General features: G+C 45.5%; 3 protein-coding genes across 3 annotated transcripts; 1 reads left to right on the top strand and 2 right to left on the bottom strand.

Moving 5' to 3' along the window:
• Positions 1-3,404: 3,404 nt before the first annotated feature.
• Positions 3,405-10,239, top strand: si:dkey-201i24.3 (trichohyalin). Its single transcript, XM_041854577.2, has 7 exons — positions 3,405-3,515; positions 3,630-3,771; positions 8,658-8,782; positions 8,872-8,991; positions 9,098-9,265; positions 9,490-9,640; positions 9,822-10,239. Exons 1-7 carry the CDS (start codon positions 3,450-3,452, stop codon positions 9,887-9,889), a joined length of 840 nt encoding a protein of 279 aa, XP_041710511.1. The 5' UTR covers positions 3,405-3,449; the 3' UTR covers positions 9,890-10,239.
• Positions 9,982-11,591, bottom strand: slc35a4 (solute carrier family 35 member A4). The gene has a single exon (XM_041854564.2). It carries the CDS (start codon positions 11,576-11,578, stop codon positions 10,607-10,609), a length of 972 nt encoding a protein of 323 aa, XP_041710498.1. The 5' UTR covers positions 11,579-11,591; the 3' UTR covers positions 9,982-10,606.
• A 607-nt stretch (positions 11,592-12,198) lies between these two features.
• LOC121544608 (SLC35A4 upstream open reading frame protein-like) lies at positions 12,199-16,445 on the bottom strand. The gene is made up of 3 exons (XM_041854589.2): positions 16,264-16,445; positions 12,619-12,717; positions 12,199-12,399 (listed from the first exon to the last, which is right to left on the bottom strand). The coding sequence occupies exons 1-3, from the start codon at positions 16,276-16,278 to the stop codon at positions 12,202-12,204; spliced, it is 312 nt and encodes a 103-aa protein (XP_041710523.1). The 5' UTR covers positions 16,279-16,445; the 3' UTR covers positions 12,199-12,201.
• Between the last annotated feature and the right edge of the window lie 5,640 nt (positions 16,446-22,085).

Genomic DNA, 22,085 nt, shown 5'->3' with positions numbered 1-22,085 from the left:
CAGTAAGGCCATTCTACTACCATTGTTTGTCTATGGAGATTGCATGGCTGTGTGCTCAATTTTATAAACCTGTTTGAAGGGGTGTCCACATACTTTTGTATATATAGTGTATTGGCATTCAAGGTGCTTTATTCTATACTCCAGTCCTGATAGGGCTTAATATGGAAGATGAATAGAACATATGGGAAGAGCAACCACATCCTTAATATCTTATCTGCACCACTATTATCACTGTCATTCACATATGTGTTTAGTTGCCATAAATTAAAAAGAGGATGTTTTCCTGTTTACCTTTGACATTTGTAGATTTTAGGTGAAAGCGGACCTTTAGTAAAATGGAAATGGAAGTTAAACTATCCCAAACTAACATGGTCCAAACACACCAAGACAGTTGTGAACAGGGCACGACAAAGCCTATTCCCCCTCAGGAGACTGAAAATATTTGGCATGGGTCCTCAGATCCTCAAAAAGTTCTACAGCTGCACCATCAAGAGCATCCTGACTGGTTGCATCACTGCCTGGTATGGCAACTGCTCGGCCTCCAACCACAAGGCACTACAGAGGGTAGTGCGTACGGCCAAGTGCATCACTTGGGCCAAGCTTCCTGCCATCCAGGACCTCTATACCAGGCGGTGTCAGAGGAAGGCCCTAAAAATTGAAGGCCCTAAAGACTCCAGTCACCCTAGTCATAGACTGTTCTCTCTACTACCGCACGACAAGCGGTACCGGTGCGCCAAGTCTAGGTCCAAAAGGCTTCTTAACAGTTTCTACCCCCAAGCCGTGAGACTCCTGAACAGCTAATCATGGCTACCTGGACTACTTGCATTGTCGTCCCCCCCCTTTTAAGCTGCTGCTACTCTCTGTTTATTAACTATGCATAGTCACTTTAACTATGCCTACATGTACATATTACCTCAATTACCTCGACTAACCTGTGCCCCCACACATTGACTCTGTACCGATACCCCCTGTATATAGCCTAGCTACTGTTATTTTACTGCTGCTCTTTAATTATCATTATTATTTATTTTTACTTATCTATTTTTTACTTAACACATATTTTTCTTAAAACTGCATTGTTGGTTAAGGGCTTGTAAGTAAGCATTTCACTGTAAGGTCTACACCTGTTGTATTCGGCGCATGTGGCAAATACAATTTGATTTGATTTTACTAAAGCAGAAGTAGGGAATGTTTAAGAGTGGGGTTGACTTTTCTGGAAATCAGAACATGTTTTAGGACTTATTACAGACATGCAACTTCCACAATCAAGAGGGTGAGTAAATAATTTAAAGATGTAATATTTTTCTCTAAATGAGGGAGCTTTATATGTTACAGGTCAATGGAATTCTGGAATGTATTACTATACAGTATGTCTGGAAATGGTAAAAATAATGCCATGCATAGAAGGGATTCAGATTTATATGAATCAACTCACAGTTTGTGCAGTGCCCTATAATGAAAATGGTTCCTTCTCTATCGTCCCTGTCCCATGGCTCTTTAGGAGAGCCACCATGATAGCGAGTCAGCTGTACTTGTGTGTGATTCTGCTGTGGGGACAGACCATGGGGGTTGCAGGTTCCTGTGATCTGGACAAGACGTTAGTCCGCTGACGTTATCAACAATCCTATGAGATTGATGACTTGTTTCAAAGCTGGAGAACTAGAGCTGCATAATGATGATCTGAGTGGTGTACCTTCTGACCTGAGCTAAGCTCTGAAGAATCTACCCTCACCTAGAGGCACATAAACTAATCTTCAGCAGCGTCACTGTCTCCTCTGCTTTCCTCGCCGCGCTGATCAACGTCCTACCCCGCTCCAAAGTGGATGAGATTGAAATCACAGAGTCAACTCTGGAGGGTCTACAATACTTTAATTCAGCTGTCACGGCCATGTGGCTGGATAATGTTACAGTTCCCTCCTCTCTCCTCCAGCCCTCCATCCAGTCCCTCCACCACTGGCTACTAGGCCCACTTCAGAGCCTGGGGCTTGCCTGCTCAGTCCTGGCTGAGATCCCATGCTACTTCGCTGAGCTGCTGCGAAGCCTGACCCACCTGGACCTGTCTGAGAACCAGCTATCTGAGACCAGCTTCCGAGGGCTCACTCAATGCAATATGACCTGGAACTTGACCTCCATTAATCTGAGTCACAACCTCTTCAGCTCCTTCCAGATCATGTGTGTACTGCTGAAATTTGCCCCATGCCACCCAGATCTCAGTGCTTCCAGGAGTGGAAGAGCCTCCGGCGGCTGAACCTATCCCACACCTGCATCACGAGGCTGGCCCTTGGCTGCCGACCACCCTGGAGGTGCTGGATCTGAGCGGTAATGCTCTGGAGCAGTTTGACAGACCTCCCCAGGGCCTGAAGGAGCTCTACCTCTCACACAACAGTCTCCTCAGTCTCCCCTCTCTGGAGAAGCTGGCCGGGCTACAGGTCTTAAGGGTGGACTGGACCAGCCTCCTGAATGGGACTGGTACTGAGGTGAACCAGGGGATCCTGGAGAAGCTCAATGTCATCCACGCAGGAGAGAACCCCTATCAGTGTGACTGCAGTCTGAGAGAGACTCTAGAGTTCCTGAAAGCACACACTGAGGCGGTGGATTCAGTGGAGGATTGGCCCGAAGGGTTTGTGTGTGACACCCTACTGTCTCTCCAGGGGACTCTGCTGAACAACGTTTCCTTTCCTGAGAGTTGCAAGGACTCTAAGGGAGGTAGTGTTTCATCCCTGTCCTATGAGATACATATTTGTTTTCTGTCCTGCCTCATTGTATGGCTGTCATGTTTCCTTCCTTAGATAGATTGATGTATATAGGTCATATTGGTCACGTCCTTATTTCTCTCACTTCAACATAAGGGATTCATTAACTAGTGACACAGTGACAGTTATGAAGTTCACCAGCCAACTATCACCTAATACCCCCATTGTATTATTATACCCATCTGCAATACACTGTTTTTAACATACTAAAATGTTTTTTTTTTGCCTCTGAGTGATTACAGTCATAATAAAATGAATCTAAACATTCAATTCAGACTGCTGTGAGTTGTATTTTTTCGGAGACAACCATCCTAGGCTAGAGAACAGACAACTTCTTTATTGGAAAAGTCTATATGAAGGTGACCTCTGTTTTGAACTCATACCCGCATCCTGAGTAACTGTACACCCCATTACCTTGACCAGTGAAAGTGGAGTCTGGGCCATAAATATTTCAGGCCAGTGTAATCAAACCCAGATGAACTCGCGGATTCTGGACGGTATGGCTTCAAACTGCTTTCTCTGAGGACATGAACGCACCTGTAAGTACCTCGCTACTGTCCAATGTATGTGTTATAAAGGGGAAATTAGTGTTAATGATCGATCTCTTTCATAATGTTGTGTTTCATGGAACGATGGTGTCCAAAGGTAACCAAGCATGAGATCCGGGACAGTATTCAGGAGTTTCGAACAAAAATTATGTCACAAGGGGACCATCGAGAGGAGGATGTCCATAGGCTGGCAGAACTAACCCAGAATCTAAAGGTGAGATACAGTCTCTTTCCTGTAGAGAACAGCATATCTAGCTGTATCTGAAACAACAAATAAACTATGCCTCAATCTCTGCAATGTGTATTTAGAGTTGTGTTGATTTGGCAGGGACTGCATTCCCCAAAGACCCTAATACATATTGATAATAGTGACCACAACACTGACCACAACACGGACCACAGTGTGACCGTAGAGAGAAGGAAAGACCTGCAGGACCAGCTGAGACAGGAGGTGGACGAGCACATCAAAGGTAGTGTGTATGCAATGTGAGGACTGTAATAAGTACACAAGTGTGCTGTTGGGAGCTGTAGTTGTAAATATACTAGGATGAGCTGTAGTTCTAAATATGACCACCGAAATAGACTACATTTAAAAATAAACAAATATTTTACCTTTATTTAACTAGGCAAGTCAGTTAAGAACAAATTCTTATTTACAATGACGGCCTACACCGGCCAAACCCGGGCGATGCTGGGCCAATTGTGCCCCGCCCTATGGGACTCCCAATCACAGCCGGTTGTGATACAGCCTGGAATCGAACCAGGGGGTCTTTAGTGACACCTCAAGCACTGAGATGCAGTGCCTTAGACCGCTGCGCCACTCGGGAGCCCATGAAGCCTGCATGATGAATGTTACAAATCCCGTTTTCCCTCATCAGTATTTGAAGTCTCTGTGATGTGACAACCACTACACTAGTCTCAGTGGAGGCTGGTGGGAGGAGCTATAGGAGGATGGGCTCATTGTAATGGCTGGAATGGAGTCAAACGTGGTTTCCATATGTTTGATACCGTTCCATTTATTCCATTCCAGCCATTACAATGACCCTGTCCTCCTATAACTCCTCCCATAAGCCTCCACTGGCTAGTCTACATCATTCACCCTCCCCATCTGGGGTCAAAGCACATAAGGACCAATAAACAACCAGTTTGCCTTTGTAAGCTATGCCTTTAATGAAAGTAATGAAATAATAACAATTCAAATAATAAGTGTGTGGGGTAGGTTTAGGGGTGTGTGGGGTAGGTTTAGGGGTGTGTGGGGTAGGTTTAGGGGTGTGTGGGGTAGGTTTAGGGGTGTGTGGGGTAGGTTTAGGGGTGTGGGGGTAGGTTTAGGGGTGTGTGGGGTAGGTTTAGGGGGTGTGTGGGGTAGGTTTAGGGGTGTGTGGGGTAGGTTTAGGGGTGTGTGGGGTAGGTTTAGGGGTGTGTGGGGTAGGTTTAGGGGTGTGTGGGGTAGGTTTAGGGGTGTGTGGGGGTAGGGTTTAGGGGTGTGTGGGGTAGGTTTAGGGGTGTGTGGGGTAGGTTTAGGGGTGTGTGGGGTAGGTTTAGGGGTGTGTGGGGTAGGTTTAGGGGTGGGGTATCAGGGGCTAATTTAGGCGAGCTGTACTACTTTTTGTTCTTACCCATCTCCAATTTGATATTCTCTATTTCCTCCTTGTGTTTCTGGTTAATTTCATTCATCAATTTCTCCACCTCATGCCTTCCATTCTCCTCCATATCCAATGTTACTTGCTTCACCACCTCTTTTAGCACCACTCTCATTTGCTGCAATTCCTCCTTCATCTCCATCTTGATTTTTTTCTTTTCATCCTTGTGTTTGTGCTCAATGTCCATCTTTGTTTTCTGCAACTCCTCCCCTTTCAGCACCTCAATCTCCATCTTGATCTTTACCATTTCATCCATATGTCTTTGCTCCATTTTCCGCAGCTCCTTTCTTCCCTTCTCCTCCATCTCAGTTTTCACTTGCTCCATCTCATTTTCACACATCTCGATGACAGTTCCTGCTCTGTTGATCTCCTTCCTCATCGCCTCCATATCTTCTTTTAACCTATTCACCATCTCCTTCTTCTTCTCCAACATCTCTCTCTCCTTTTCAAACTCTTTCTTTGTCATTTCCACCATCTCTCTATTCTTCTCCACCTCTTTATCCTGCTTCTTCACTCTGTGGCTTTCCTTCTCCACACTGTCTCTCAACTTCGCCACCTCAAAAAAAGAATGTAAAAAATCTACTTTTATTTGTCACATGCGCCGAATACAGCGGGTGTAGACTTTACGGCGTGAAATGCTTGCTTACTAGCCCTTCCCAACGATGCAGAGTTAAAAAGAGGAATAAAATACATGAGGATAAAGTACCAGTACCAGATCAGTGTGCAGGGGTATGAGGTATTTGAGGTACATGAAGGCAGGGTAAAGTGACTAGGCATCCGGATAAATAATAGTAAGAGTAAAATAAAGAACAGAGTAGCAGCAGTATATGATGTGTTTAAAAGTGTGTATGTGTGTGTGTGTGTGTGTGTGTGTGTGTGTTTGTGTTGTGTCAGTATGTGTGTATGTAGCAGAGTAAACAGTATTATGTCTTGATTGGCTGGAGTCAGTGGCAATTTTTACCTCCTTTTCCATCCTCTCTACTTCCTCCCAACTCTTTTCTATTTCTTCCTTCTCGCTTTCTACTCCTTTCTACTCCTTTCTACTCCTTTCTGCAACTTTATCTCCTTCATCTCCACTTTCTCTTTCTCTTTTTGTATGTTGTCAACGAGCCCCAACAACATACCCCGGGTGTCTCCCTGTGCCTCCACAGGCACAGCCAGGCATACTCTCCACCTCCCTCTCTATATCTGTCCTACAGCTGTGTTGCTCCATTTTGAGGAGCTGTCTGGGAAAGGATTGTGTTAAAGAGATTATCTGGTATACTTTTGTATACTTTTTAGCAAGTAGTTCTGAAAGTAGCACTCACCAGCCAAAAGTGGTCCCTGAAAATGGTGTACTACAGGGTTCTTAAATTCCGGTCCTGGAGGGCCGAAACACCTCTGTTTTTCATCCTCTCCTTCTAATCAGGGGCTAATTCAGACCTGAGACACCAGGTGAGTGCAATTAACTACCAGGTAGAAATAAAAAACAGAACTGTTTCGGCCCTCCAGGACCGGAATTGAAGAACCCTGGTGTACTACATCACACATGTGCAGATATGTGCACCATGTCATTGCTCTCTCTTTCGCTCTGCTGAGTGTGCATCTTGCTAGCTATCACTCAAATGGTGAGGGGCTGAAACTCATTGGCTAGAACTTGAATTGCTATGGGGCTGGGCCACATGGAGGAAAGTTTCGGGAAAATGGTGCCGCACAGCTTCAGAAAACAGTCGCTTTCAAACTAGGGATTTCGTGGCTAATTGAGGTAAGACAGTAATTCTGCTCATTGATTATGCATGTATGAACTACACATTGACACATCCAGCCCAAAGCGGGGGGTTTAAGAAATACGTAGTAGTCGCCAAAGTTCCGGAGCATGTCTTTAATAGAAGGTCAGGTTGTGGTTCAGTTGGTACACATTCCCAGACCATAGGATTACTAGAATGGACATACATGGACCGGTGGCCATTTTGGGTGTACCACAGGAATTATGTGTTTAGTATTCAATACAACTTTATCAAGAACCAACTCAATTGACATTGGAATGTTCAATGATGTTCAATTTTGCTTATTTAAAGGCACAGAGTTCTCTTGTGCCACCCATAGAATTCGAAGTATTATTGCAATCCCATCGTAAATTGCCATGATCTGAGAGAATATGTCCATTCTAGTTGTTCTTATTGTATGCTCCAGGGATGGGCAACTTTGATGGGGGCCACAAAAAAAACTGAATGGCCTTTTTCTCATCATGAGGGGCTGCAGTGGCTCGTGGGTCTGCATACCCACATCCAAACACCAAGTTTGCTGCAATTCTACACATTTGGCGCAGAGAGAAGATTTATAACTTTTATAACTCATTTCATGCTATTTTACTCATTTTGCCATGGGGCGGAGAGAAAAATGAGCAGTTTTAGAGCTAATTTCCTGCAATTTCTACACATTTTGCCATAACATGGAGGCAAATGTTTGCAATTTTTATATGATAACTGATGATCAATAGGCCCCACCCCGATCGGTAATTCGACCTTGCTTACTAAAAGTTTAGATAGCAGGCTGCTAGACTAATTTACCAATCTATACAAATTTAGCTGACATGGACTAATTGAGTGACTTTTGATGCACAACCAAATTTCGAAATTGCACCTTGTGCATTCTATTATTCTAACTCTCAACAGTAAATTGAGACCCCGGCTGAGTTCCTTAAGGGATGGGCCGCCAGATGCCAATCCCTCTTCCAGACCATGGATTTTTAGGTGGTCGCCTGCTACACAGTAGTTGACATGGTAATTGATTGTTACATGCATATAATTAGAATTGTATTTCTGTGGTAGCAAGTTGATGGAATTATGGCAGTTACCATGGCAATTCATCAAACATTCCAAAAGGGCCTACAAAATATGGCCAAACGTGTTTGCTTATGTTTTTCTATTAGCAATGGCTTTTGACTTTGTAAAATAATGCTGTTTTCTCGATATTGGAAGTTGATATCTCACCAAGTGTCCAGCAGCAAATGTGATCAAGAAACGGAACTCATTTGTGCAACATTTGGATTGTTAGGTATGTTGGCATGGCAACGGAATTATGATGGGGAATTATGACCCAGAGTTCTGAATCTCAGAATTCTAGTAAATCCTGACAAAAATGGTGCCCTTCTTTTTCTCCACAATGACATTGATGGAGATACTAAAGCATTAACTACTGTTGGCTTAATTGCTAAATGTTCCAAAATAACGGCTCATAATAATGGCCGGAACGGAGCAAATGGAATAGCATCAAACATTTGAAAACAATGATACCATTCCACTGATTCTGCTCCAGTCATTACATGAGTCCATTCTCCCCAATGAAGGTGCCACCAACCTCCTGTGCTGTACATACATGCTAAATGAACACAACTAGCCTACATAATGAACAGCCATTGAACCTACACTATACCAGTTTTGCTCAGGATTTGTACCTGATTCATCTAATCTTCTCGATTGATGATTGTGATCCGTTATATTGGGCGTTAAGCCTACAGAATAGAATAGTGTAGAGATAATAATAATATGCCATTTAGCAGACGCTTTTATCCAAAGCGACTTACAGTCATGCGTGCATACATTTTTTGTGTGTATGGGTGGTCCCGGGGATCGAACCCACTACCTTGGCGTTACAAGCGCCGTGCTCTACCAGCTGAGCTACAGAGGACCACAGGCCTATGTCGCTATGAACTGTGTGTCTTTCCTTTTTCACAGAGGGGAGAGTAAGTGTGGAGAAGATGCAGGAGAGAGTGGGTACGATCCGGCAGCTAAAGGAAGCCCTGAGAGAGGAGAAGGAGGAGAAACAGGAGAGCAGTGAGAAATCTGACCACTCAGAACAGGTACCAGGAATACTATACTGTTCTGTGAGGTTGAGAAGAACAAAGTGATCTGTCACTAATGTGCAAATATCTTCCTATGACAACTTGAGGACTGGTACCAGGTGCAGTACAACAGAGCACAGGAGCGGAGGAGGAAGATCAAAGAGGATCATGGGAGAGTGATACAGGAGGAGGTGGAGAAGATGGAAAGAGAGCTGGGAAAGGAGCAGGTGACTGGTTTTAACACTTGAGATTGATTTAATCATGATATTCCTCACATCTTAGACACTCAAACGGTAAAATGTCCTGCCTCCATAAATCTACCCCTATGATCAGACTGAGGGCACCCAGAGGGAGCTGTTGGTCCTGGGCAGAGAGAGACAGGTCCTGGTTCTACAGATGGAGGCCCTGCGCACTGAGGCCTTGGAGGCCGAGAGAGACCTGGAGACCCAGTACCACAGACACCAGCATGAGCTGTACTCTCTTAGGGAGGAGAGTCTGCAGGTAGAGCCTTTATCTGGAGGGTCATCTGGGTAGCTATAGATTCAGAAAACCAAAGCAGTTGCAGTGCATGCTTGCTCTGTCTTCATCCAGCCACCCTGTATTTGTTGTTACATTCAGCACTGCCATTCGTTGAACCAACCCTGCCTATCTTACCCATTTTTGCCAGTATCACACCTTTCACCACCATGCTAAACTCTGTCTCCCCACCCTCAATCCCTTATTAGGTGTTCCGGGTTTTCCGCCAGGTGAGTGAGGAGCAGAGGAGGGTGTCAGAGGGCAGGTACAGGACTCTCCTGCTAGAGGCCATACAGGACGCAGTCTACCTGTCCTCTCAGAACCAACAGCTCCAAGCAGACAACAAACAGCTCCGCAAAGGTGAGTTACACACCTGGATAACACTTATATAACATAACTGTAACATATTTCTGTCTTAGTATAGGTAGTTTAGATCCTACTTTGTTGAGAAAAAACGATTTTAAATCACTTGAAATAATGGTGTATTTCATTGCTATTGCATACCTTGAATCAGATTTTTCTTTCTCTCCTTCCTCCATAGCATTGGCAGAGCTAAAGGACATTCTGTGTGTGCGGGGTGACCTCAAGGGACAAAGGGTATCCCAGTAACAGTGAGAGAATGGGGAAATATGTTTATCTTATGAATTTATGGCATTTTATTTCAGATAGAAAACACCAAAGAAATTAAATAGAAACAACGATTTTGAAATATTTCACTTTATTATATAGTATTGCATAAACACTTTCTGTACCATACTGTACCCTTTGACGTTGGCAGAGGTAATGATAAATGCTAATAAAATGACCATACTGACAATCATAGCACCACTCTTAAGAAGTGTTGTGTAACCATGTAGAAATAATGGAGACTTATTACTCAAACCCAACTACCCATGATATATTGAAGAAAAGGCTTGAATGAATATGGCAGAATTGATTGACCTGGAAATCAAAGGCAAGTGAAAAGAAGGCAGTACATTACGCGTAACAGATAAACCAGTGACGGTGTGATGAAGGGCTCTGTAAGTCTCAGCTAAAGTGCAGCTTCGATTGCTTAATCAACGATCAAATTAGAAACTTCAAATAACTCAAACTAAATGGACCATTTGGGACATTAAATGAAAAATACTGTATATGAATCACTAAAATAAAAATGCATTTCAAAAGGGAAAAGAAAACACACTCCAACCAAAAAACGTTCCAACCTTAATGTCAACGCATCATCTGGTAAACAGTGCTGCCAGAGATTGTGGTGTTGCGGTGGAATGGGAGTCAGTTAGCAGGGGTCCACTGTACCCAATACAGGTAGGTATAGGCAGAATTCTGCTACCTGTAGTACAGATAGGCTGCCAGGCCAATCATAGAGGTAGGTAACAGGAAGAGGGGGGTGAGCTGCAGGCCCAGCAGGGCCCAGGAGAGCAGAGCATTGACCAGCATAGAGCAAGAGATGACAAACAGCCTGGTGATGCCGCTGCCATGCTTTAGCACTATTGACATCAGCAGCCCGTTAGCTGCCTGCCCCGCCACAATGGCCCACACCGCCCCTGAGTAACCCTCCAGGAAACCCTGTTCTCCCCCCATGCTGGAGAGGTGGGAGACCAAGTTGATGGCCACTCCAAACACGTACAGGTACACGTTCTGCAGGCTGAGGGGTAGTCGCTGGCTCTTCAGCACCCGTTCTGTGTAGACGGCCGCCAGCCCTGAGATGAAGCAGTAAACCAGCACTAGAACTAGGCCCCAGGCTGTAATGTGAAGCCTGGAACTCGCCTGGTCCTCAGTTTGCCCTGAGTCCTCCAGATCCAGGCTGCTGTAGCTGTGACACACCCCGGCCCCCATGAGGATCCCCAGGGCCAGCCACTGGGCGGACCGCAGCCTCTTCCCCAGGCAGGAGGTGTAGAGCAGGGCCGTGGAGGCGATCTTCAGGTTGCTGAGGACCTGGAAGGAGCTGGGGTCCATGTAGACCTGCATGAGGACCACCAGGTTGTTGTTGAAGGCGTAGAGTAAGGCTGGGACTGCGTAGGGGGCCACGAGGGCCAGGGGTGCGTGCAGGGCAGACAGGTCCCCAGTCAGGAGCAGAGTGGCCAGGGACACCAAAAGCTTGGTTAACTCTATCAGAACCACACAGGAGGAGGAGCTGAAGGGAACCTGCCCATCCACCTTGGTGAGGGCGATAAGGGGGGCATGGGAGCCATAGATCAGGACCATCAGTCCTAGGAGGACACCCCACCGGACCCCCTTCATGCACCGCCTCCTGTGACGGGATGGGGACCCGGACCCCACGGCATGGATCACAATCATTCTCAATACTGCATGTTATTCACACCCCGAAATAACTAGCATATGTAAATGTACAAATACAAACAACCTCTAAATGCGCAACAAAAATGTTTTTAAAATCCCCCAAATTAGGCATAATCTATTCAACCATAAGATAATATTCTCAAGATATGTTCGTATTCTAAGCTGGTAAAAGTTATGTGTTTAAAAAACATAAAAGCGCCAATGTCTTGCTGTGAACGTACTTGATTCAAAATCAATTAGATGGCTGCTACACCAGGCAACTTTACTAAGGCAAGCAGTCAAATATCCCTGCAATGTAACCTTACACTCAAAGTACGGAACCTTATCACCTTTTACACACTTTATAATCCGATTCAGTGATCAGCAGAGAGAGAATAACAGATGTTCCCAGGGCACTGAATGTAGATTTACCCTTTAACCTTTGCACAAAACCCAAAGCAAACCCAGGCTTTCACACTGACTCCCAATGGACACGTCAAAATCCAGTTAAATCCTAATATTCTTTGTGCTGTATTCACAAGAGAGGTTTGAGCCTCTGAAAAGAGAGCATCCACAGAAGTGGTGGTTGTGTCCTTAACCTCAGGCAGTTAGAAGATGAAGCCTAGGCCTGGTTCTTCCCATTACTTTGGTCCTTTTCTAAACGAACTCATATAGTCTTTCAGAGTGCTTTCAATGTTGGGCACCTGATAGCTCTGTGCAGCGTAGATGCCTGTGAATGTTCCTAGTAGCACTCCTATGATAGCTGAGGAGCGGAGCTTGGCCACCATATACCCAGCCAGGAAACCCTTCAAAAAGGGAGATGCCAGCACAGAGCCCCCCTGGGAGAGAACAGGAAACACCAGTCAGGACAAAGTACGCACACAATAAACAGAATATATGGCATGCTTTTATGACTCTCGTTTAATAAGCAATCATTAGTTGATTCTTCTATGACTGACTGTTTCAGGACTGACTTGAGGTTCATGGTTTGTCTGCTGTCCTGTTTCATAAGGTGACATTTCACCTACTTTCTAGCATTGGATAACAACATACTGTACCTGTGGAATTCCTGTTGCAAATTCGGTCTCCACACGTTTCTGGATCTCTTCCAGTTGATTCTTGAGCTGGTTGAGATCCTTCATCTGCTTGAAAGGATCCTAAAACAAATGCAAGTCAGTTACACTGACTGGCAATCAATGAGCTTAGGTAACACTTCCTGAGGAGCCTGTCGATTTCTGTCACTGCCACTTTCTGTCAGTTAACGCATTCTATTCAGTCTATGCATGCATATGACTGTGACCAGGGGTGTATTCATTACGCCGATTATGTTGCAAAACGTTTTGTAACAGAAACCGTTTACTCCAAGAGTTTCTATTGGACAAATTCAGGTAGGTCCCTCCCCGTTTCGTTCCGTTTGGTTCTTAAACTTCTTCTTCGATTGGGTTTACCGGCAGTTGGCATCCAATGTTAATGGTGCATTACCGCCACCAGCTGGACAGGGTATTGAATAAGAAACTAAAAAACCATTCCGGGAAGGGGGGAAAACGACATCATACAAAATGAAACACGTCAACTAACAAAACCCATCCCACTTCTTCAATCACAGTCCACTCCAAAATACATCCTTACACAGGCTCAGGGGCCTGCGATGGCGGAACATTCACCGACCCAAAAAACTTTCAGCTGCATTCACAATGATTCCAATCTTGTTAGACTTCTTCTCTGCTTGTGCTGTACAGTTTATGACCATTGCAATAAATAATACAAAGTCCACATTTTAACAAGTAGCATTCCACTATCCCTGGGTTGATGAGAAATCTTCACTGGTCGTTGTGGCTCTACTCCCATTGTTTAATCACTGCCTCCAGATAGGAGACATGCTGGACACTCCTTACCCTTGCCACCCCATTCTCCTTCACCCTAACAGGGCACTCCTGGAATTCAGGAGCATGTCCACCTCCACAGTTGCAGAATTTCACTTCATCTGGCATACGATACTCTTCCCTTCTGCACACACTTGACACATGACCAAATCTTTTACATTTATGACACTGAAGGGGCTTGTGCACAAAAGCTCTTACTTTATATGAGAATGGAGAGACTTCATCAAAGAACAGTAGCATGGATTAAGTTAATTTATTTTCTTCATCCACCATACAGGTCAGTTGACGTGCACCAACCACTTCATCTATGTCTTCATTAATGTTCCCTGCCTTTATTTCTTGCGCCACCCCAGAAATAACCCCCTTGATAGTAGTGGTGCACGACTCCAGGATTTTTGGGACTCTTGGACTCTTGCTTACTCTTGGACTCTTGCTTACTCAGGACTCTTGCTTGACTCCCAAAACGGACGAGCACACACATACACACCACCTCATTATTGCAGAATCCTACTAGGAAGAATAGCTTTGTGTTCTAGAGGACTGACATGAGCATGATGCTGCCCATTTGCCTATAAAGGCCTATTTTGTTTGAATATAGAAGGTGATGTGTAGGAACTATAATATTTCAGTGATATTTCTGCTGTGTGCAGCCTTGATTGATCCCATGGGATGATGCGGCACACTACGCTGATAAACCTATTATTTTCCATGTTATAGCCCTTTTCGGATGGGTATTACTAGGGATGATGGTTGTCATTATTATCCAAGCATGTGCGTTATTCCAGATGACAATTCACACAGGATTCGTTTTTTTCCAAATTGCCCCCTGTAATTTTTAATTTCTTCAAATTGAATGGACTCTTATAATATAATAATATGCCATTTAGCAGACGCTTTTATCTAAAGCGACTTAGTCATGTGTGCATAATTCTTTTTAAACGTATGAGTGGTCCCGGGGATCGAACCCACTACCCTGGCGTTACAAGCGCCATGCTCTACCAATTGAGCTACAGAGGACCTTATGATGGAAGCCTGGACGTTTTTATTGTAGGCGTGAAGATATTTCAATGTCATGTCTAGACGATAACAGGCTACACTGATAACTCATGCTTGGCTCACAAATACATAGGTCTTCCCATAATATTTAAATTGATGAAGTGTGATCATAACCATTATTTTAACGTCCTTCCTAATAACAATGCCCCCCATCCTGCTGATTTGAGCTACTGAACCGTATTTGCAGTTGACTGTGTTTATGGATGAGAAAGTGAACTTGCCATTTCCAAAATGTTTAGCTGGGATGCTGCTTTACGATCTATTGCCTAAAACAGGGCTCTCCAACCCTGTTCGTTGAGCGCTACCATCCTGTAGGTTTACACTCCAACCCTAATCTAGCGTATCTGATTCAATAATTAGCTGGTTGATAAAGTGAATCAGGTTAGCTGCAACTGGGGTTGGAGCGAAAACCTACAGGAAGTTAGCTCTCCAGGAACATCATCAACAGCCAGTCAGGGTTTCATTAAATAAGCTATAGGCAATACTTGGTATTGCACATTTAGGCCTAATTAAACTGATGCATTTGGCTTTGTTCAACTTCAATTCACTGGTACTATGAAGAATAGCCATACTCATTGATAGCCTAATATATACTTTAATATACTTTTGGTGAATTTCCGAGGCATTGCTAGATACAGATTACCAAGATATAGCCTGTGCGCACGGTTCTGACTGTCTCTGCCTGCCCCGATCCTCTCTCTCCCTCGACTGCTCCTCTTTCTCTTCGCTATGAAAAACACTAGTGTGTGTTTGGTCTGTTGCGTGTAGAATAGCTCAGCCTACTCATTGATAGCCCCTACTTTAGTGAACTTATTCAAGACATTGCAAGCCGCGAAATACAGCATTGCGATAGCCTATTACTGATGCACAGTTCTGACTGTCTGCCTGGTGGCCGAGGCTGTGCCTCTCCCATCTCTCCCTCTTTCTTTTAATTTATTTTACCCTTATTTTACCAGGTAAATTGACTGAGAACACATTCTCAATTACAGCAACGACCTGGGGAATAGCTTCAGGGAAGAGGAGGGGGGATGAATGAGCCAATTGGAAGCTGGGGATGATTAGGGGGCCATGATGGTATGAGGGCCAGATTGGGAATTTAGCCAGTGAAAGATGCGAGAGTTTGTGTTCTCGAAGTAGACTACGGAAAATAGTTTCCTCCACTGCAAAAATACTGAAGCTTTGGAGTCGAGTCCTGGCGGAATCTAAGCTTGACACCCAGAAATGGAGTCGACTCCCCACCACTACTTGATAGGCCCCCTGCTACGAAAATCCACACAGGAAACATTCCACCGATATCTTTGAGTCTTAAAATACGCATCTTCTGCCCCGCAGACACACACAAAATGTAAACAACACCACTTATTGTGACTCACCAACTCCACACTTTCCTCTCGAGACTAAACGGATTTCCAAAGTAGCATTGATCCAAAAACTTAACTCCGACTAAAAACGAGTCTAGTGGTTTCCTAACAGTTTTACATCTATTGTTTCCCTGTTTCTTCGCCACTGTAACCCACTCACTTTCTTTAGGATTAGCTTCATCCGACTCACTAGCAGTCTCACACAAAACCTCAGTTTACGCCATCTTCTCCTTGGTTCTTAAACGGTTTCCGTAATGAATAACGTTACAACAAACCGTGCCTGTCTGGTTTTAAGTTAAAGCGAATTGTTTTAGAGAAGATGACGAGATCATGCTATTCTTATATAGCTAGTTTTCTGATATAACACGTTAAAAAAAGATTGAAGCAAAAATAGACTACTCACCTTGTCACCCGCCATTTTTGTTTAAGTGAATGTGATCTACTCGTACGCCTAGGATGCACCGCCACCTCAGAACGATTACTTTAGCCTGGAAGACAATTTGCTTTTGGGTAAAGTTGCACTGATTGCAAGTCAGTTAGCTGTTTACCTCTCAATCATCAAGGCGGGATATGGAAAGGGACACTGATCCTAGATCTGTGCTTATGGAAATGTCTTCTGCTTCCGGTTTGCTTTCACGTGTCTAAAACGTCCTCTCTGATTGGCCCTTGTTTGCTCATTCCTTCACTGGGTTGGTTGACAACCATTGTAACAGAGCGCTAGGACAAATCGAGTGCTTTTCTGGGCCCTTTGACAAAAAATGTTGCATTGATTTCAGGCAGAATATAGAAAAGTAGACAAATCCTAGGCAATATCGATTTTGACAGTTCTTCTGGGCAACAGAGGTAAGGTTTCAGCAAGGAGGCTTCTCTTTGGATAATGGGGGGGCAGTGCAAATAGTCAGGGTAGCCATGATTAGCTGTTCAGGAGTCTTATGTCTTGGGGGTAGAAGCTGTTGAGAAGCCTTCTGGACCTAGACTAGGCGCTCCGGTACCGCTTGCCGTGCGGTAGTAGAGAGAACAGTCTATGACTAGGGTGGCTGGAGTCTTTGACAATTTTGAGGGCCTTCCTCTGACACCGCCTGGTATAGAGGTCCTGGATGGCAGGAAGCTTGGCCCCAATGATGTACTGGGCCGTACGCACTACCCTCTGTAGAGCCTTGCGGTCGGAGGCCGAGCAGTTGCCATACCAGGCGGTGATGCAACCAGTCAGGATGCTCTCTATGGTGCAGCTGTATAACTTTTTGAGGATCTGATGACCCATTACAAATCTTTTCAGTCTCCTGAGGGGGAATAGGCTTTGTCGTGCCCTCTTCACGACTGTCTTGGTGTGTTTGGGCCATGATAGTTTGTTGGTGATGTGGACGCCAAGGAACTTGAAGCTCTCAACCTGTTCCACTACAGCCCCGTCGATGAGAATGGGGGCGTGCTCAGTCCAATTTTTTTTCCTGTAGCCAACAATTATCTCCTTTGTCTTGGTCACGTTGAGGGAGAGGTTGTTATCCTGGCACCACACGGCCAGGTCTTTGACCTCCTCCCTATAGGCTGTCTCATTGTTGTCAGTGATCAGGCCTACCACTGTTGTGTCGTCGTCAAACTTAATGATGGTGTTGGAGTCGTGCCTGGCCATGCAGTCATGGGTGAACAGGGAGTACAGGAGGGGACTGAGCACGCACCCCTGAGGGGCCCCCGTGTTGAAGATCAGCGTGGCAGATGTGTTGTTACCTACCCTTACCACCTGGGGGCACCCCGTCAGGAAGTCCAGGATCCAGTTGCAGAGGGAGGTGTTTAGTCCCAGGATCCTTAGCTTAGTGATGAGCTTTGAGGGCACTATGGTGTTGAACGCTGAGCTGTAGTCAATTAATAGCATTCTCACGTAGGTGTTCCTCTTGTCCAGGTGGGAAAGGGCAGTGTGGAGTGCAATAGCGATTGCATCATCTGTGGATCTGTTGGGGCGGTATGCAAATTGGAGTGGGTCTAGGGTTTCTGGGATAGTGGTGTTGATGTGAGCCATGACCAGCCTTTCAAAGCACTTCATGGCTACAGATGTCAGTGCTACGGGTCGGTAGTCATTTAGGCAGGTTATCATAGTGTCCTTGGGCACGGGGACTATGGTGGTCTGCTTGAAACACTGGCCACTTTAAGAAATAGAACACTAGTCACTTTAATAATGTTTACATATCTTGCACTACTCATCTCATATGTATATACTGTATTCTATTCTATAATATTCTACTGTATCTTAGTCCATGCCACTCTGTCATTGCTTGTCCATATATGTATATATTCTTAAATTCCATTCCTTATTAGATTTGTGTGTATTGGGTATATGTTATGAATTTGTTAGATATTACTGCACTGTCGGAGCTAGAAGCACAAGCATTTCGCTACACCCGCAATAACATCTGCTAAACACGTGTATGTGACAAATAAAATTTGATTTGATTTCATTAGTGGAAACCGTAGTTTGCGCCTTCTTCTTCTTCTATGATATAATGACGGTCCGCAAAACCAAAGTTAAAGGTGCATGCCGCCACCTACTGTGCTGGAATGTGTGGTCAATCACGGTTTACACAATTTTAAATGTAAATTTACATCATTTAGCAGACGCTCTTATCCAGAGCCACTTACAAATTGGTGCATTCAATTTATGATCGCCAGTGGGACAACCACCTTTTTTTTAATGGGGGGTGGGGGAAGAAGGATTACTTTATACTATTCCAGGTATTCCTTAAAGAGGTAGGGTTTCAAGTGTCTCCGGAAGGTGGTCAGTGACTCCGCTGTCCTGGCATCGTGGGGGAGCTTGTTCCACCATTGGGGTGCCAGAGCAGCGAATAGCTTTGACTGGGCTGAGTGGGAACTCTGCTTCCGTAGAGGTAGGGGAGCTAGCAGGCCAGAGGTGGATGAACGTAGTGCCCTCGTTTGGGTGTAGGGTCTGATCAGAGCCTGAAGGTAAGGAGGTGCCGTTCCCCTCACAGCTCCGTAGGCAAGCACCATGGTCTTGTAGTAGATGCGAGCCTCAACTGGAAGCCAGTGGAGTGTGCGGAGGAGCCGGGTGACATGAGAGAACTTGGGAAGGTTGAACACCAGACGGGCTGCAGTGTTCTGGATAAGTTGAAGGGGTTTAATGGCACAGGCAGGGAGCCCAGCCAACAGCGAGTTGCAGTAATCCAGACGGGAGATGACAAGTGCCTGGATTATGACCTGTGCCGCTTTCTGGGTAAGGTAGGGTCGTACTCTGCGAATGTTGTAGAGCATGAACCTGCAGGATCAGGTCACCGCTTTGATGTTAGCGGAGAACGACAGGGTCACGCCAAGGTTCTTTGCACTCTGGGAGGAGGACACAATGGAGTTGTCAACCGTGATGGCGAGATCATGGAGCGGGCAGTCCTTCCCCGGGAGGAAAAGCAGCTCCGTCTTGCCGAGGTTCAGCTTGAGGTGGTGATCCGACATCCACACTGATACCACCTGGTTATCAGAAGGGGGAAAGGAGAAAATTAATTGTGTGTTGTCTGCGTAGCAATGATAGGAGAGACCATGTGAGGATATGACAGAGCAAAGTGACTTGGTGTATAGAGAGAATAGGAGAGGGCCTAGAACTGAGCCCTGGGGGACACCAGTGGTGAGAGCACGTGGTGCGGAGACAGATTCTCGCCACGCCACCTGGTAGGAGCGACCTGTCAAGTAGGACGCAATCCAAGAGTGAGCAGCGCCGGAGATGCCCAACTCGGAGAGGGTGGAGAGGAGGATCTGATGGTTCACAGTATCAAAGGCAGCGGATAGGTCTAGAAGGATAAGAGCAGAGGAGAGAGAGTTAGCTTTAGCAGTGCGGAGAGCCTCTGTGACACAGAGAAGAGCAGTCTCAGTTGAATGACCAGTCTTGAAACCTGATTGGTTTGGATCAAGAAGGTAATTCTGATTGAGATAGCAGGGGAGTTGGCTAGAGACGGCACGCTCAAGAGTCTTGGAGAGAAAAGAAAGAAGGGATACTGGTCTGTAGTTGTTGACATCGGAGGGATCGAGTGTAGGTTTTTTGAGGAGGGGTGCAACTCTCGCTCTCTTGAAGACGGAAGTGGCCAGCGGTCAAGGATGAGTTGATGAGCGAGGTGAGGTAAGGGAGAATGTCTCCGGAAATGGTCTGGAGAAGAGAGGAGGGGATAGGGTCAAACGGGTAGGTTGTTGGGCGGCCGGCCGTCACAAGTCGGCCGGCCGCCCAACATTTCATCTGGAGAGAGGGGAGAAAGAAGTCAAAGCATATGGTAGGGCAGTGTGAGCAGGACCAGCGGTGTCCTTTGACTTAATAAATGAGGATCGGATGTCGTCAACCTTCTTTTCAAAATGGTTGACGAAGTCATCCACAGAGAGGGATGAGGGAGGGGGAGGAGGAGGGGGATTCAGCAGGGAGGAGAAGGTGGCAAAGAGCTTCCTAGGGTTAGAGGCAGAGGCAGAGGCTTGAAATTTAGAGTGGTAGAAATTGGCTATAGCAGCGGAAACAGAGGAAGAGAATGTAGAGAGGAGGGAGTGAAAAGATGACAGGACCGCAGGGAGTCTAGTTTTCCTCCATTTCCGCTCGACTGCCCGGAGCCCTCTTCTGTGAGCTCGCAATGAGTCGTCAAGCCACGGAGCAGGAGGGGAGGACCGTGCCGCCCGGGAGGATAGGGGACATAGAGAGTCAAAATATGCAAAAAGGGAGGAGAGGAGGGTTGAGGAGGCAGAATGAGGAGATCGGAGGGAGAAGGATTTAGCAGAGGGAAGAGATGATAGGATGGAAGAGGAGAGAGTAGCGGGAGAGAGAGAGCGACGGTTGCGACGGCACATTACCATCGGAGTAGGGGCAGAGTGAGTAGTGTTGGAGGAGAGCGAGAGAGAAAAGGATACAAAGTAGTGGTCGGAGACTTGGAGGGGAGTTGCAGTGAGATTAGTAGAAGAACAGCATCTAGTAAAGATGAGGTCAAGCGTATTGCCTGCCTTGTGAGTAGGGGGGGGGATGGTGAGAGGGTGAGGTCAAAAGAGGAAAGGAGTGGAAAGAAGGAGGCAGAGAGAAATGAGTCAAAGGCAGACGTAGGGAGGTTAAAGTCACCCAGAACTGTGAGGGGTGAGCCATCCTCAGGAAAGGAACTTATCAAGGCGTCAAGCTCATTGATGAACTCTCCAAGGGAACCTGGAGTGCGATAAATGACAAGGATGTTAAGCTTGAATGGGCTAGTGACTGTGACAGCATGGAATTCAAATGAGGAGATGGGTCAGGGGTCAGGGGAAAAAGAGAGAATGTCCACTTGGGAGAGATGAGGATTCCTGTGCCACCGCCGTGCTGACCAGATGCTCTCGGGTATGCGAGAACACATGGTCAGACGAGGAATGAGCAGTAGGAGTAGCAGTGTTTTCTGTGGTAATCCACAGTGTGGTAAATCCTCCTACTAACTTCTAATAGACCCTCCTCCATCCCCAAAATCCATTCCCTTCCTCACCCGAATGTGCTGGGACCCAGCAGAATCTCACTAATACACCCATTCTCTCAATTCTCCATAATAACATTAATACCTCCAATAGTAGGTCACTCCTATTAGATTTACCAGATGCTAAACTATTCAATACAGATAGAGAATCTGAGCATACTATAATTCTAACAGGTTGTACGTCCTCCACCCACTGGAAGGCAACTATTATCGCCAACAGTTCAACTGAGTATACTGAAAGTTAATCTGTTTTTTAATTTTAATTTTAATTTTAGAGGGAAGATCAGCTTTAATATTGCAGATAGATTGTAACTTCCATCAATGTAATTGTCTGCATCACTTCCAACCCCCATATGTTTGTTTCTCTCGCATATATATATATATATATATATATATATATATATATATATATATATATATATATATATATATATATATATATATATATATATACACACATTGTGGCGTACAGCAGGTCAGCCACCAGGGGGAGACTCGTTGAGGCCTGGTAACAGATGGAGTATGCATCACAAGGCGGTGGCTCCATCTGCTGGACGTGCCAGGTCTCGACAGGCTCCCCGGACAGGACTAATTGGGGCTGATTGGGAGCTGGTGAGTAATTAAGGGAGGATTGCTCACCAGCTGTGCAAGGCCCATAAAGCTGCCAGAAGGGCAGCACATGAGAGAGGACTGTGTGAAATAAGGTAACTTCCATGTAGTTGGAGACGGTATCCTGGAGAGGGTCTCATGGGGGAGACCTAACCTTTTCTTT

The sequence above is a fragment of the Coregonus clupeaformis genome, chromosome 3 (genome assembly GCF_020615455.1).
Source record: "Coregonus clupeaformis isolate EN_2021a chromosome 3, ASM2061545v1, whole genome shotgun sequence".
Classification (NCBI taxonomy): domain Eukaryota; kingdom Metazoa; phylum Chordata; class Actinopteri; order Salmoniformes; family Salmonidae; genus Coregonus; species Coregonus clupeaformis.
Note: the sequence above shows the minus strand (reverse complement) of the source record. Positions and strands in the feature narration are given on the sequence as shown.

What these genes read in the sequence shown, in the direction of transcription:
- LOC121544608 (XM_041854589.2), bottom strand. An exon ending in TTGCAACAGGAATTCCACAG is followed by an intron (nt 12,400 to 12,618) that starts GTACAGTATGTT and finishes GTTCTCTCCCAG; the next exon opens with GGGGGCTCTGTGCTGGCATC.
- slc35a4 (XM_041854564.2), bottom strand. Translation starts at nt 11,578, where the DNA reads ATGATTGTGATCCATGCCGTGGGGTCCGGGTCCCCATCCCGTCACAGG.
- si:dkey-201i24.3 (XM_041854577.2), top strand. Translation starts at nt 3,450, where the DNA reads ATGTCACAAGGGGACCATCGAGAGGAGGATGTCCATAGGCTGGCAGAA. An exon ending in AACTAACCCAGAATCTAAAG is followed by an intron (nt 3,516 to 3,629) that starts GTGAGATACAGT and finishes TTGATTTGGCAG; the next exon opens with GGACTGCATTCCCCAAAGAC. An exon ending in CAACAAACAGCTCCGCAAAG is followed by an intron (nt 9,641 to 9,821) that starts GTGAGTTACACA and finishes CTTCCTCCATAG; the next exon opens with CATTGGCAGAGCTAAAGGAC.